The following is a 15,844-nucleotide window of genomic DNA, read 5'->3' as shown; positions in this document are numbered from 1 at the left end:
CATTATTGTAGAGGGCAGCGCAAAGCAAAGAAACGGAAGATCTAGCAAGCTTAATTGAGACGCTGAAGGAAAAACTGGAAACTACAAGCCAACAATTGACATTAAGGGACCAGGAAGCAAAGGAGGCTGCTGAGAAATTAATGGACTTAAATAATACAGATAAAAATATTTCTGAATTAGAAATGCTGGAGAGAAATCTACAGCAAAGTAGCATCTCAATGGAAAAATTACAAGGAGAAAAACAGGAACTTTCAGATAAACTTTGTGCACTCCAGGAAGAGCTAGAGAAGGTGACTTGTTACAGAGAGAACCTGCAAAGCAAGCTGGAAATTGTTCTGGGTGAAAACGCCAGCCTCAAAGAAATCATAGAAACTGCATCAAGCTTGGTATGTCACTTACAGGCTAACACATGTACAACATTCAGTCTTTCACTTACCTAAGATCTGGTATTTCCCCCAAATAGGTCCAACCAGGGAAACAATGCATAGAGACATCAAAGTACAAATTTAATATATAAAATCAACATAACTCATATTTCCCATCGTAAAATTGGTATTTATATTACAGCATGAAACCCCACTTATTAAAAAGCGTTGTATATCAAGAAATGTGCTTTAGAACGTATAACCTCCTAGTCCTATCCTATCATACAATAACACTCATATATTAGTTATAATAGTCAAGGGTCCTTTGAATATTGATCCATCACCCAATTGTGAGGCTTGAGGCTTCACTGATGAGACATCAATGAGTGCGCATTTCGCAGATCACATCCACTTCCTCCAAAGATATAGATGTGAAGAGCTATTTCCTGTGTACTCGCTGCACATTCATTATAATTAAAGCAGTATACCAATAGGACAGGAACTCCCAAATAAAACATTAGTGAAGGACAGCATAAAACATTAAGAGATGGCAACACCCACAAAAGGAAACTAGGCATTGAAAGGATCCATAGCGGGGTTCATAAGGATGTTATCTCTATATCGCTGATGGGGAATTCCTATTTTGTATTTGTGTTCTGTAGATTGGGGTTTCCCAAAATATATTATTTCACTATCTTCTACATATGTCTGCCCCCATGGTTCAAAAAAACAGTAGCCTGACTTGTGAAATCGTCCAATCACGCTTTTCTTCTGTGCAGGCCGGTTTTCTACATAAAGGCAGATTGGCATTAGACATAAATACATTGTCTGCAGGAGTGATGAGCATTGCTAGACTGTCATTCGTATGGTTACCTATCAAACCCAGCCATGTGGATGGGTTTTTATTTGTATAAAGCTGTTTTCTCATTCTCATACAAATCTATGGGAATGCTAAACCTGCTTAATGTAGGTCAAGCGCAGGTCAGCTGCATGTCGATGCACCTTTTTAATACATTTTTGGTGATGGGCACACACACCCAAATACTTGGATGTGCGTGTAATTTGTGCAGGTTTGGCTTTGATTCATTACCCTTTGCAAGCTTGCAGCAAGAAAATGTTTATTCATTTTGTTTCTTTCCTTCACACTCCTGAAATCTGAAATTCATTTTCTGCTGTATATTTCTTTTCCAGATGTGCTAACACCTTTTAAATTGCAATACATTTAACTATTGGCTGCATAATTCGAATAATTTTCCTTAATTACCCCTTTTGCATTTTTTATTTGAATTTGGAAGTATGTTTAATGGGAAAATAAGCTCCTTAAGCTGTATGCGTCAGTACAGGTCCAGCTAAATGACCAGACTGTTAAGTATGGATAAACTGACATCAATGCTGAAATGCTTGGCTTCACAGTAGGCTTGATCTGTCACAGGACAAACCCCCTGTATACTCCAAACAGCACAATTTAGGTTTTGTGCCCCAAAGTTTGGCTTGGTGCCAAACTACTGCAGAAAAAGGTTGACCTAGTGCATGGCACACCAGGAATTGGAACAGTATTTATTTGATGCAGCCAAACACATATTGATGGCCAATTTGTCAATAAAATGGTAATCCCTATTAATACATAGTCAAACTGTTTTTTTTTTTATTGGATATTATGAGAAGAACTACACTGTCAGGTCAACTTTTACTATCTATTTGAATTAGAACCATTTATAACATTATCACAAAAGTTATGACATTGAAGAACTGATTGTCCAAGTCACACAGCCCTAAAATAACATTACTTAAACCATCTTGCAGTCCAGTGACTAACAAAGTGACATTTTTTAGTAAATGGATGCCGTGCCTCCTTTTTAACTTCACTGAATAAAATTGTTTTACGTGTTTTCAAAGTAAGACAATTTAGTTTAGGTATCAAGAAAATCTAAAATTCCTCGTAGATGTTTGATTCCCTCTCAGTCAGTGTTTAAACTTGCATTTTTGTTTCGGCATTCAATAATCTTTGACCTGGGCTCAACATGTGGTTACTTGGCAGAATTTCATTTTAATGTGTATCTCCAGTCGCAACCTAACTAAGCTAAATTCTACTCCCTCACCTTTTCTAAGTCTATTCTATCTACCCTGTAAAGAGAAAGATATATCTATACATCTGGTCACATGATCTCTTCAACAACCAACTTCAGTGTAGACGAGAGCAGGGACAACGACAGCAGTGCCAGAGCAATGACATCACCCATAAGCTTACTATGGAAAATCCATTGTCAGCTATCCCTCTACACTATAGCCAGCACTGGGACCCGATCGTGTGGCCAGACTGGAGCGACTTCAGAATAGGTGAGTATAGACCTCTTTTCTTTCACAGGATAGATAGAATAGGCTTTGAATGGGAGTAGATTTTAGGTTACTTATGTTTTGATTGACCACAAGACAATTGACCATCCTGTTCTGGTCTTGTTGTCTTCACCATGTGCAGTTTTATATATTTATGATTTGGCTTTCAAAATAGGCACATTTACATATATATGTGAAGGGGCTGAATATTATGTCAAATCACTAATTTTGTTTTACTGCTTTGTCTGCAGTCTTCTACAACACAAGAGGAGCTACTGAGATGCCAAGAGTTGCAGTATCAGGGAAATGTAAATGGTCTAAGAATGCAGATTCCTGGTAGTGTCTCTATACAGGACAAAGATACAAGCACTGACTTGATGCCATTCCTGGAAGGGCAGGTACATCATTCTTTTTATTTTATGAACTCTGAGAAAAGCAACTGCTTACTGAAAAAGTGATATGATTCAGTAATGTACCGTCCCTAGTGTTAACTTCCATAGAGAGTGCTGATAGCTATGTAAAATTCAGATGAGGCTTGCCATTTATGCCAAAATAACTAAAGATAACCAAAATGTAACCTTTTTTTTAGATAGCCCCTAATTAAAAGCTTGCTTAAAATGTTGTAGGCTGTTGACCTGGAAGAACAGCTGCTGCAAAAGACTTCTGAATATGAACAACTTCTTCAGATGAAAGACAAACTCGAGGAAGACCAGAACAGCTTAACCTACAAGGTAGAAAGCCTAACAAATAGGATGACAGAATCACAGGCAAATCTTGAGTGTCTACAGAATGAAAAACACCAAAACGAAGAGCAACTTCTTCATCTTCAACAAAAATTGAATGATGCTGTTCAGGACAGGGATGATCTAAAGATCGCACATGAAAGATTAATTGTTGAAATGGACCAACTGAAAAAGAATATAAATGAAAAAAGTGAAATGGTAATTTTTTTTTACATTTTTTTTTTTTTTTTGCATTGCTTTAAGTGTTTACTAGTTCTTGATGTTAACATTACAGAGAGTGCTAATAATAGCTTTGTAAGTTCCATATGAGGCTTTCCCACCAACCATCTAATATTGGAAAAGGCTTTACTACATACAGTAATGAGCTTAATTTTGTGACCAGTATGTCTCAAAGCAACTGGCATGTGATTCAAGCAACCCTCTGCTCTCTCTGCAAATTAGTATGTCAAGAGCTGTATAATGCTGTATGATGGAAATACATAGCAAAATGTCTTTTATTTTAGTTTATTAGCTGGCCCTTAAATTTTGCCTTATAATTTTGTAGGATCTTTGTCTGCAAGAACAGCTGCTTCAAAGGACATCTGAATATGAACAACTTCTGAAGATGAAAAACAAACTTGAGGAAGAAAAGAGTAGCCTAAATTGTGAGGTGGAAAGCCTAACGAATAAAATGACAGAAGCAAAGAAAAATCTTGAGTCTGTGCAAAATGAAAACCATCAAACCGAAGAGCAACTTGTTGATCTAAAGCAAAAACTGAATGTTGCTGTTCAGGACAGGGATGATCTAAAGATTGCACAAGAAAGATTAATTGCTGAAATTGAGCTTCTTCAAAGAAATCTAAAGGAAAATGATGAAATGGTACTTTTTTTATTTTATTTGTTACATTGCTACAACTTTTAAAACTCAATTTTGTTTTCCATTATAAATAATGGATATGCTGATGCAGGTATTTGTGTGAAAGAAGATTTCTTTATCAGCTTTGCTAAAACTGAATGCCGACTACAATGGAAGTATAGGAAAGCAGTTTCCCTCTTGATACATGTTTGAGACTTTCAAATTATACAAAAGGACATGTACAGTTACAAAGATTTAAAGTGTTTAACCCAGTCTAGAAAATACAATCAAGAAACAAGATATCTGGGTAACACAGTTTTTATCCCAAATCCTATGTTTTTGGGCCAAGTCACATGTATCACAGATGGATAGATCAGTATGTCGTGTACAAGCTCAAAAAATCTTTGAGAATCCAGCAGCAGTATAAAATCTTACATACAGAAAAAGCATGAAGTGTTTCAGCCCAGGTGGGCTTTAGTCATAATGCGTCATCCTTTTTCTGTATGCAAGATTTTATTCTCCTGCTGGATTCTAAATAAGGAAGATTTTTAGAGCTTGTGCACAATGATGCCGCTCTATTTGTCTTGAATGATTCTCTGAGAGTCATGTGACTGTAAGCCTGGCACCCGTGTTGCTCTTTTTGCAATTCCTGCAAGTTTAATGGGCTGTAGCATCACATCAATTTATTACTACACATGTATCACAGGTTGTATATGAAAAGGGGTTGCATCTGGCAGCTAACAGGATTTAAATCCAATGCAGCAGGAAATAGCTTTTTATACTTTTTCTAGTAAAATAATTTCTCCTATGCAGGTATTGCATTTAAAACAAGAAATTCAGCAAAGAACAGAGTGCCAACATGAGGAGCTTGAGCAAACCCAGCACACATTAAAAAATGCATTTGAGCAAACCATGAACGATTTGAAAAGCGCAGAGACACAAATGGAAGCTCTTAGAAGTGAGAAACTTGACACTGAGAAAAAGCTTCTTTGTCTTCAACATACAATGGAAATAATTGCCCAAGAAAGGGATGATCTAAAGGCTTCACAAGAAAATCTTACATTAGAGAGGGACCAACTCAAAGAAGCTCTGGAGAAGAATACTGAAATGGTAAGATCTTTCTGGATGGTATTCAGATAGCCACTTGTATTAAGTTCATATTATAAACAGAGTATCGGGAACCAGGCATGGCAGACTACTTGAGATTCATTAAACATCGAAGACCTTTTCTTTCTCCCACAAGACTCTTAGAAGGTGCTGCCTTTTAATATAATTAAAGTGGATGTAAACTCTCACATATACCCAGTGAAGTGAACAGCCTCAGATGATACACAGGGATGAAACAAATCCTCCTACATAAGTTTTACATGTATATCAGCTGTCTTCAGCTTTATATACTGTTTAGAAAGTACATGTCCTGTTCAAATTTTCTTTTCCTGATTCACCTGTGGGCGTGGATTCTTGCCATACACTGTGAGACAGCTGATTGGAGGAAAGGTACGCACCCCCCTCCACATAGGCAGAGGCTTGCAGAGTTGCCAATAGACCAGCTCTCTGCTAATCTATTTATAGCACCCACCCTGACACAAATTGCAGGCTGGTTTTAGCACAGTTGTCGGAGAACTTGTCAGAAGTTATCATACTGATAACAGAAGAATGGAGCAGGAGAAAGTCACGGGACTTAGGGCAGGGGCCAGACACCTTTTTTCCACTTAAGGTCCGGATTCAATGTATGTAAAAGCATTGAGGGCCACATTCACCTGCTAATAAATGAAGCTGGGGGGTTAAAGAGGGGGTACAGTGGCGGCTGTGGACGGGGGGGTACAGTGGCGGCTGTGGACGGGGGGGGTACAGTGGCGGCTGTGGACGGGGGGGTACAGTGGCGGCTGTGGACGGGGGGGTACAGTGGCGGCTGTGGACGGGGGGGGTACAGTGGCGGCTGTGGACGGGGGGGTACAGTGGCGGCTGTGGACGGGGGGGTACAGTGGCGGCTGTGGACGGGGGGGTACAGTGGCGGCTGTGGACAAGGGGGGTGAAACAGTGGTGGCTGTGGACAATGGGGTGGAACAGTGGTGGCTGTGGACAAGGGGGGGATAACAGTGGCGGCTGTGGACAAGGGGGGGGACAACAGTGGCGGCTGTGGACAAGGGGGGGACAACAGTGGTGGCTGTGGACAAGGGGGGGACAACAGTGGCGGCTGTGGACAAGAGGGGGGGGGAAACAGTGGCGGCTGTGGACAAGGGGGGGAAACAGTGGCGGCTGTGGACAAGGGGGGTGGGAACAGTGGTGGCTGTGGACAAGGGAGGGGGGGCAGTGGTGGCTGTGGACAAGGGGGGTGAGAACAGTGGCAGCTGTGGACAAGGGGGGACCAGTGGTGGCTGTGAACAAGGGAGGGGGAACAGTGGTGGCTGTGAACAAGGGAGGGGGAACAGTGGTGGCTGTGGACAAGGGGGGGGGACAGTGGCGGCTGTGGACAAGGGGGGGGGGCAGTGGCGGCTGTGGACAAGGGGGTGGGAACAGTGGCGGCTGTGGACAAGGGGAGGGGGACAGTGGCGGCTGTGGACAAGGGGGGGGGACCAGTGGTGGCTGTGGACAAGGGGGGGACCAGTGGTGGCTGTGGACAAGGGGGGGACAGTGGTGGCTGTGAACAAGGGAGGGGGAACAGTGGTGGCTGTGGACAGGGGGGGGGACAGTGGTGGCTGTGGACAAGGGGGGGGAACAGTGGTGGCTGTGGATGGGGGGGGGGGAACAGTGGTGGCTGTGGATGGGGGGGGGGGGGGGAACAGTGGTGGCTGTGGATGGGGGGGGGGGGGGGAACAGTGGTGGCTGTGGATGGGGGGGGGGGGGGAACAGTGGTGGCTGTGGACAGGGGGGGAGAACAATGGTGGCTGTGGACAGGGGGGGAGAACAATGGTGGCTGTGGACAAGGGGGGGAGAACAATGGTGGCTGTGGACAAGGGGGGGAGAACAATGGTGGCTGTGGACAAGGGGGGGAGAACAGTGGTGGCTGTGTAGAGGGGGGTACAGAAGTGGTTGTGGACTGTATTCCTATTCCACATGTGGACAGGGGGGGGGGAAACAGTGGTGGCTGTGGACAGGGGGGGGTGGAACAGTGGTGGCTGTGGACAAAGGGGGGACCAGTGGTGGCTGTGGACAAGGGGGGGACAGAGGTGGCTGTGAACAAGGGAGGGGGAACAGTGGTGGCTGTGGACAAGGGGGGGGAACAGTGGTGGCTGTGGACAAGGGGGGGGAACAGTGGTGGCTGTGGACGGGGGGGGGGGAAACAGTGGTGGCTGTGGACAAGGGGGGGGGGGGGGGGGGAACAGTGGTGGCTGTGGATGGGGGGGGAACAGTGGTGGCTGTGGACAGGGGGGGAGAACAATGGTGGCTGTGGACAGGGGGGGAGAACAGTGGTGGCTGTGTAGAGGGGGGTACAGAAGTGGTTGTGGACTGTATTCCTATTCCACATGTGGACAGGGGGGGGAAACAGTGGTGGCTGTGGACGGGGGGGGTGGAACAGTGGTGGCTGTGGACAAAGGGGGGACCAGTGGTGGCTGTGGACAAGGGGGGGACAGTGGTGGCTGTGAACAAGGGAGGGGGAACAGTGGTGGCTGTGGACGGGGGGGGTGGAACAGTGGTGGCTGTGGACAAAGGGGGGACCAGTGGTGGCTGTGGACAAGGGGGGGACAGTGGTGGCTGTGAACAAGGGAGGGGGAACAGTGGTGGCTGTGGACAAGGGGGGGGAAAACAATGGTGGCTGTGGACAAGGGGGGAGAACAGTGGTGGCTGTGTAGAGGGGGGTACAGAAGTGGTTGTGGACTGTATTCCTATTCCACATGTGGACAGGGGGGGGGAAAACAGTGGTGGCTGTGAACAGGGGGGGGGGGGGGGACAGTGGTGGCTGTGGACAGGGGGGGTGGAACAGTGGTGGCTGTGGACAAGGGGGGACCAGTGGTGGCTGTGGACAAGGGGGGGACAGTGGTGGCTGTGAACAAGGGAGGGGGAACAGTGGTGGCTGTGGACAAGGGGAGGACAACAGTGGCGGCTGTGGACAAGGGGGGGGACAGTGGTGGCTGTGAACAAGGAAGGGGGGACAGTGGTGGCTGTGAACAAGGGAGGGGGAACAGTGGTGGCTGTGGACAAGGGGGGAACAGTGGTGGCTATGGACAGGGGGGGGGGGGGGAACAGTGGTGGCTGTGGACAAGGGGGGGAACAGTGGTGGCTGTGGATGGGGGGGGGGACAGTGGTGGCTGTGGATGGGGGGGGGGGGGGAACAGTGGTGGCTGTGGACAGGGGGGGAGAACAGTGGTGGCTGTGGACAAGGGGGGGGAGAACAGTGATTCATTTATTCTTTTTATATATGAATTGTAGCTGAAAACTGCAGGGAATCAACAAGAGAAAACTGAAGTGGCTGCACAAACCGAGACTCTGAATAACAATGAGTTAGACCAGCTTTTGAAGGACTTGAATGAAATGGAGTCTCAGCTTGCAAGTGTGCAAAGGGAAAAAGTTAACGTGGAAGAGAATTTTTTCACTCTTCAGAAACACATGGAGGAGATTAGAAAGGAGAGAGATGAGCTGCAGGCTACTCTGCAGAGTCTACAGTCCATTCTGCAGAGTCAGCAGTCTGAAAAAGACCAACTAAAAGAAGATCTGAGAGAGAACATAGAAATGGTAAGTGACTGATATATTAAAGTAAACAAAAGGCTCATGTATGACACTTGAAACAAGTACCAAATCCAGTTATGTCATGCGAAAGCCTCAACCCATTCTACTGGGCATGTCTGCCACACCAGCTTCCTCCAGAGAGGAATTTTCTACCACAATGTCAGATTTCATGGGTAGAATTTCTGGCCTGATCAAAGTCATTAACAGTAGGGATCACAGTCATGCCCCCTCAATCCCCCCTACCGACTCAGTCTTTGATTTCACCCTTGAGCCAGACATGTTACCTGAAGAGGAGGTGACTTTTGAAGTATATCTTTCTCCTTTTTTTTTTTTTCTCCTCACCTTTACCATATTTCATCCAAACTGAAGGGTACCATCGTTTCCCTTATTGACCATTTAGCCCCCTGCTTAGCATTGGTGCAGCCAGTGTCTGCTAACTCCAAGGTATCCAGTATGGAGTCCTTTAAATTGGTTAAATCAACCAAGGCTTTCCAAGTCCACTAACTTGTGAGTCTGTTGAGTTTGGGGACTGGCCTCACCCGGTGAAAAATTTTACTCCGAAATGCTTTGGTTAATAGTATCCTATGAATGAAAATTTCCTGCATAAGAGGGTGGTTCCTGTGGTAGCGCCTGCCATTTCTTGCCTTATCAAGATCCTCAGCCTCTATGAACGATAATCATGTGTTCAGATAGACAAGATATTAGAGACCCTCTTTAACTAATAGCTGTTGGGGGCAATTTTGCCATTTTCACATACATGTTAAAATCACTATTTTTTGTTAGAAAATTATATATTTTATGGAAGCAGAGGCCCTGGCACTGAAACTGTCCTTAGGTGAAGCTTTAAATGCTTTTACCGGTTATCAGTCTAGAGTTACTCATGGATGGCCCTAGAATTATTGCTCTCACTCCAACATGCGCAACGATACATCAAAAGTGCAGTAAAATCAGAATTTACCCAACCTGCGTGCATTTGCATGGGGTGGCGGGGGTGCTTTTAAATTTTGTAAAGCTGTCTGGATCATTTTTACAAGAAAGTCAATCACCAGCTTAAAGCTGCAACTGCAGCCATGATCCTGGTACTAACCTCTTGCCTCACGATGTACTAACCGCTTGCCGTCTGCCAATAGTAGTTGTACTGCGAGCATGCGGTACCTCCAGGCCGGACAACATACCTGTATGTGTCAGCCTTTCTTCCTGCTTGCCACACTATCAAAGTCCCACTATAAGTCGCTGATTACCGCCATTGCCAGTAAAGTGTCATACAGCATCCCACAAAAGTGAGTACACCCCTCGCATTTTTGTAAATATTTTATTATATCTTTTCATGTGACAGCACTGAAGAAATTACACTTTGCTACAATGTAAAGTAGTGAGTGTACAGCTTGAATAACAGTGTAAATTTGCTGTCCCCTCAAAATAACGCAACACACAGCCATTAATGTCTAAACCACTGGCAACAAAAGTGAGTACACCCCTAAGTGAAAATGTTCAAATTGGGCCCAAAGTGTCAATATTTTTGTGGGCACCATTATTTTCCAGCACTGCCTTAACCCTCTTGGGCATGGAGATCACCAGAGCTTTACAGGTTGCCACTGGAGTCCTCTTCTACTCCTCCATGATGACATCACGGAGCTGGTGGATGTTAGAGACCTTGCGCTCCTCCACCTTCCGTTTTGAGGATGCCCCACAAATGCTCAATGGAGTTTAGGTCTGGGGACATGCTTGGCCAGCCTGTCAACTTTACCCTCAGCTTCTTTAGCAAGGCAGTGGTCGTCTTGGAGGTGTCTTTGGGGTTGTAATGTTGGAATACTGCCCTGCGGCCCAGTTTTTGCAAAGGGAGGGGGATCACGCTCTGCTTCAGTATGTCACAGTACATGTTGGCATTCATGGTTCCCTCAATGAACTGTAGCTCCCCAGTGCCGGCAACACTCATGCAGCCCCAGACCATGACACTCCCACCACCAAGCTTGACTGTAGGCAAGACACGCTTGTCTTTGTACCTCTCACCTGGTTGCCACCATACATGCTTGACACCATCTAAACCAAATAAGTTTATCTTGGTCTCATCAGACCACAGGTCATAGCTCCAGTAATCCACATCCTAAGTCTGCTTATCTTCAGCAAACTATTTGCGGGCTTTCTTGTGCATCATCTTTAGAAGAGGCTTCCTTGTGGGATGACAGCCATGCAGACCAATTTGATGCAGTGTGCGGCGTATGGTCTGAGCACTGACAGGCTGACCCCCCACCCCTTCAACCTTGGTAGCACTCATACGTTTATTTCCCAAAGACAACCTCTGGATATGACGCTGAGCATGTGCACTCAACTTCTTTGGTCGACCATGGTGAGGCCTGTTCTGAGTGGAACCTGTCTTGTTAAACCACTGTATGATCTTGGCCACCGTGCTGCAGCTCAGTTTCAGGTTCTTGGCAATCTTCTTATAGCCTAGACTGTCATTCTGTAGAGCAAAAGTTCTTTTTTTCAGATCCTCAGAGAGTTCTTTGCCTTGAGGTGCCATGTTGAACTTCCAGTGACCAGTATGAGAGTAAGCGTCCCTCTTTCAAACAGACTCTTTCCCCAGCGCCGGGGGCTTCAGCCTCCAGGCAGTCTCGACGGCCTCCCCCATCTAGGTCCAGAGACAAGAGTCAACCCCGGGGACAAAAGAAGTCTTAGGCAGAGCACTAAGACCTCTGCATGAGGGGGCGCTCCCGCTCACTCGAGTGGGGGGAAGACTGCGACAGTTCTCAGGGCTCTGGCAGGAGGATTTCCAGGACAGATGGGTCATCTCCACGGTAACCTTAGGGTACAAGCTGGAGTTTCAGGAATTTCCCTCTCCTCGGTTCCTCAGATCAAGTGTCCCCAGAGACCCAGAGAAGCAGCAGTCGCTCCTTCTAGCATTAGAGCGACTTTTGTCGCAGGAGGTCATTATGACGGTTCCCGCAAAGGACCAGGGATTGGGTTTCTATTCCAACCTTTTTACGGTCCAAAAACCAAATCGGGATGTCAGACCCATTCTGGATTTAAGGGATCTGAACCGACTCTTAAAGTGGTGTTCCACCCATAAAACATAAAATGCTTTACTGTGCTGGAAATCCAGCACAAATAATGAATTGGATAGAAAAAAAAATTTCACTTAGGGCTCTTTCTCACGGGGCGGATCAGTGATGATCCGCCCCGTGAATATCCGCTTGCTCAGCGGGGATCACTCCGCCGATCCCCGCTGAGCAGGAAGATGACAGGTGCATCACTGCACACTGTGCAGCGACGGACCTGTCAGAGCGCCGCTCTCCCCTATGGGGGGATCGGATGATGACGGACCGTAGTGTCCGTCGTCACCCGATCCGATCCGAAAACGGATGGAAAAGTAGGTTTTTCCTCCGTTACACTTTTCGGATCGGAGCGGGTCGGATGTCAGCGGACATGTCACCGCTGACATCCGACGCTCCATAGAGATTCATGTATGTCCGTTTTTCATCCGAAAACGGAAGGATGAAAAACGGACATACGGATCGTTAGTGTGAAAGAGGCCTTACCTTGTTTTCCTTGTTGCTATGTGGTCCCTCGAAATCTGCCTCTTCTATTGCCTGGGCTGAAGACATCACTTCCCTCTGCTCCACCGTTCGCTAGTGCTCCTGGGGGATGTGTGTCACCATTTCCCAGGAGGCACTAGGCAGCGCTGAGGGCTATCACAATGGGGCGGGACTTCCTACGACGCCGCTCGTTGTGATGGTAACCGGAGCTGTTGACGGCGCTCCGATTTCCCTCTACTGCGCATGCGCGAGATCGTGAATAGAACGGGCGGTGCATGCTGGTCGATCAGCAGCACCGTATCCCGGAAGAGGATGCCTGTGGGCTTCACATGCCCACAGGCAAGATGAAAACCGTGATGAGCATATTTTATAAGTTTCTTTTTATGGAGAAAACAGACAGCAAAGATCTTTAAAACCGGAATACGTGAGTTACTTATTCTTAAATCTTAAAAATTTTAATCTTAACTCTGAGACAGTGGAATCCCGCTTTAAGGATTCAATCCTTCCGCATGGAATCAATTCGGACAGCAGTCTTCACCCTGCAGGGAGGAGAATTGCTGGCATCGATAGACATCAGAGATGCATATCTGCATGTGCCCATTTTTCCTGCTCATCAGAAGTTTCTGCGCTTCGAGATAGGAGGGCGCCATTTCCAGTTTGTGGCTCTGCCCTTTGGGATAGCCACTGCACCTTGAGTGTTCACAAAGATCTTGGCTCCTCCTCTGGCCAGATTAAGGGCTCAGGGTATAGCGGTCATAGCATACCTAGACGACCTTCTCTTGATAGACCAGTCGGTAGCCTCCTTGAACGGAAACTTGAGGACCACAGTGAGGTATCTGGAACACCTGGGTTGGATCCCCAACTTAGAAAAGTCTTTCCTAAAACCAGTAAGAAGACTGGAGTATTTAGGTCTGATCATAGATCCAAGCCAGGAGAAAATATTTCTACCTCAGGCAAAGATCGCCGCTTTAAGAGAGCTGATTCTGGCAGTCAGGACCAAGAAGGGTCCCTCTGTCCGCCTTTGTATGAGGCTACTAGGGAAGATAGTGTCTTCATTCGAAGCAGTTCCCTATGCTCAGTTTCATTCAAGAATGCTGCAACACAGTATTCTGTCGGCCTGGAATAAGAAGGTTCAGGCATTAGACTTCTCAATGCACCTGTCTCATGCGGTGCGTCAGAGCCTCAATTGGTGGCTCATTCCCGAAAACCTGCAGAAGGGGAAATCCTTTCTGCCAATTACCTGGACGGTGGTAACAACAGATGCCAGTCTGTCAGGTTGGGGAGCAGTTCTGGAACAGTCTGCGGTTCAGGGGTTATGGTCCAAGACAGAGAGGACCTTACCCATCAACATTCTAGAGATCCGGGCGATATATCTAGCCCTAAAAGCCTGGACTATCAGGCTACAGGGTTGCCCGGTCAGGATCCAGTCCGACAATGCTGCTCAAAAGGAGGTGAACCAGATCTTAGTCTGGGCAGAGATGCATGTGCCATGCATATCGGCAGTTTTTATTCCAGGGATAGAGAACTGGCAGGCGGACTATCTAAGTCGCCAGCAGTTACTCCCAGGGGAATGGTCTCTACACCCCAACGTCTTTTGGGCCATATGCCAAAGATGGGGGGGTCCCGATTCAACAAAAAGTTAGACAGATTTGTGGCAAGGACGAGGGATCCTCTTGCATGCGGGACGGATGCGTTGGTGATTCCGTGGCATCGGTTCTCACTGATTTACGCATTCCCGCCTATTCTGCTACTGCCACGACTCCTTCGCAGGATCAGGCAGGAAAGGAAGTCGGTACTTCTGGTGGCTCCCACTTGGCCCAGAAGGACTTGGTATGCAGAAATAGTAAGGATGACGGTGGGTTCCCCGTGGACCCTACCGGTACGCCCAGACCTGTTATCTCAAGGTCCAGTGTTCCATCCTGCCTTACAAACGCTAAATTTGACGGTTTGGCTATTGAGACCCACGTTCTGAAGAGTGGTGGGCTTTCAGGTCCTGTCATATCTACCTTGATTAATCCAAGGAAGCCAGCTTCCAGGATGATTTATCATAGAGTCTGGAAAGCTTATGTATCCTGGTGTGAATCCAGATGTTGGCATCCCAGGAAATATGTCATAGGTAGAATTCTTGATTTTCTACAATTAGGATTAGAGATGAAGCTGGCCTTGAGTACCATCAAGGGCCAGGTCTCGGCTTTATCAGTATTATTTCAACGGCCACTTGCTTCGCATTCTTTGGTCCGAAACTTTATGCAGGGGGTGACGCGTCTTAATCCTCCGGTTAAAGCGCCCCTAAACCCCTGGGACTTGAACTTGGTCCTGGCTGTGTTACAGAAACAGCCTTTTGAACCAATAAGTCAGATTCCTTTAGTCTTGTTGACAAGGAAGTTAATTTTTCTGGTGGCCATCTCTTCTGCTAGAAGAGTTTCAGAATTAGCAGCCCTTTCCTGTAAGGAGCCTTATTTGATTATACACAAGGATAGAGTGGTACTGCGCCCTCATCCTAGTTTTTTACCGAAGGTGGTTTCTGATTTTCATTTAAACCAAGACATTGTTCTGCCTTCCTTTTTTCCAGATCCCTGTTCTCCGGAAGATAGATCACTACATTCATGTAGTGAATGGATGTAGTAAGAGCAGTCAAGGCCTATCTCGGGGCAACTGCTCAGATTCGCAAAACGGATGTTTTGTTTGTGCTGCCAGAGGGTCCCAATAGAGGACAGGCAGCGTCAAAAACTACCATTTCTAAATGGATTCGTCAGTTGATTATTCAGGCTTACGGTTTGAAACAGAAGATTCCTCCGTTTCAGATCAGGGCACATTCCACAAGGGCTATTGGTGCTTCTTGGGCGGTGCATCACCAGGCCTCTATGGCTCAAATCTGTAAGGCCGCAATCTGGTCTTCAGTCCATACATTCACCAGATTTTATCAGGTGGATGTGAGAAGGCATGAGTATATCGCCTTTGGGCGTAGTGTGCTGCAGGCAATGGTACAGGGTCCTCAGGTCTGATTGCACCCTACTTGGTCGTGGTCCCCCCCCCAGGTAGCATTGCTCTGGGACATCCCATCAGTAATTACTGTGGCTCTGTGTCCCGTTATGTTCGAGAAAGGAAAGAAAATAGGATTTTTTAAAACCGCTTACCTGTAAAATCCTTTTCTTTCGATGGACATCACGGGACACAGAGGTCCCGCCCCTCTTCTAATACACTATATTGCTTGGCTACAAAATTGAGGTATCCCTGCAAGGGGAGGGATTATATAGGGGGTTGAACTTTCTGATAGGGTGTGCCAGTGTCTAATCACCAGTGATACCCTATATAACCCATGAGTAATTACTGTGGCTCTGTGTCCCGTGATGTCCTTCGAAAGAA

At 46.4% G+C, this 15,844-nt stretch overlaps 1 protein-coding gene across 3 annotated transcripts in view; it reads left to right on the top strand.

Moving 5' to 3' along the window:
- Nucleotides 1-15,844, top strand: part of CENPE (centromere protein E) — a 183,013-nt gene that overhangs the window by 108,595 nt on the left and 58,574 nt on the right. For all 3 annotated transcript variants that reach the window (XM_073601785.1, XM_073601777.1, XM_073601770.1), the window contains 6 exons: nucleotides 12-386; nucleotides 2,951-3,097; nucleotides 3,326-3,640; nucleotides 3,987-4,301; nucleotides 5,091-5,387; nucleotides 8,649-8,951. In XM_073601785.1, coding sequence (XP_073457886.1) covers nucleotides 12-386; nucleotides 2,951-3,097; nucleotides 3,326-3,640; nucleotides 3,987-4,301; nucleotides 5,091-5,387; nucleotides 8,649-8,951 — 1,752 coding nt within the window. The remainder of the gene's footprint in view (nucleotides 1-11; nucleotides 387-2,950; nucleotides 3,098-3,325; nucleotides 3,641-3,986; nucleotides 4,302-5,090; nucleotides 5,388-8,648; nucleotides 8,952-15,844) is intronic.

This window comes from Aquarana catesbeiana, linkage group LG01, assembly GCF_042186555.1.
Source record: "Aquarana catesbeiana isolate 2022-GZ linkage group LG01, ASM4218655v1, whole genome shotgun sequence".
Lineage (NCBI taxonomy): Eukaryota > Metazoa > Chordata > Amphibia > Anura > Ranidae > Aquarana > Aquarana catesbeiana.
The sequence above is the reverse complement of the archived record's forward strand: the minus strand, read 5'-3'. Positions and strand labels throughout refer to the sequence as shown.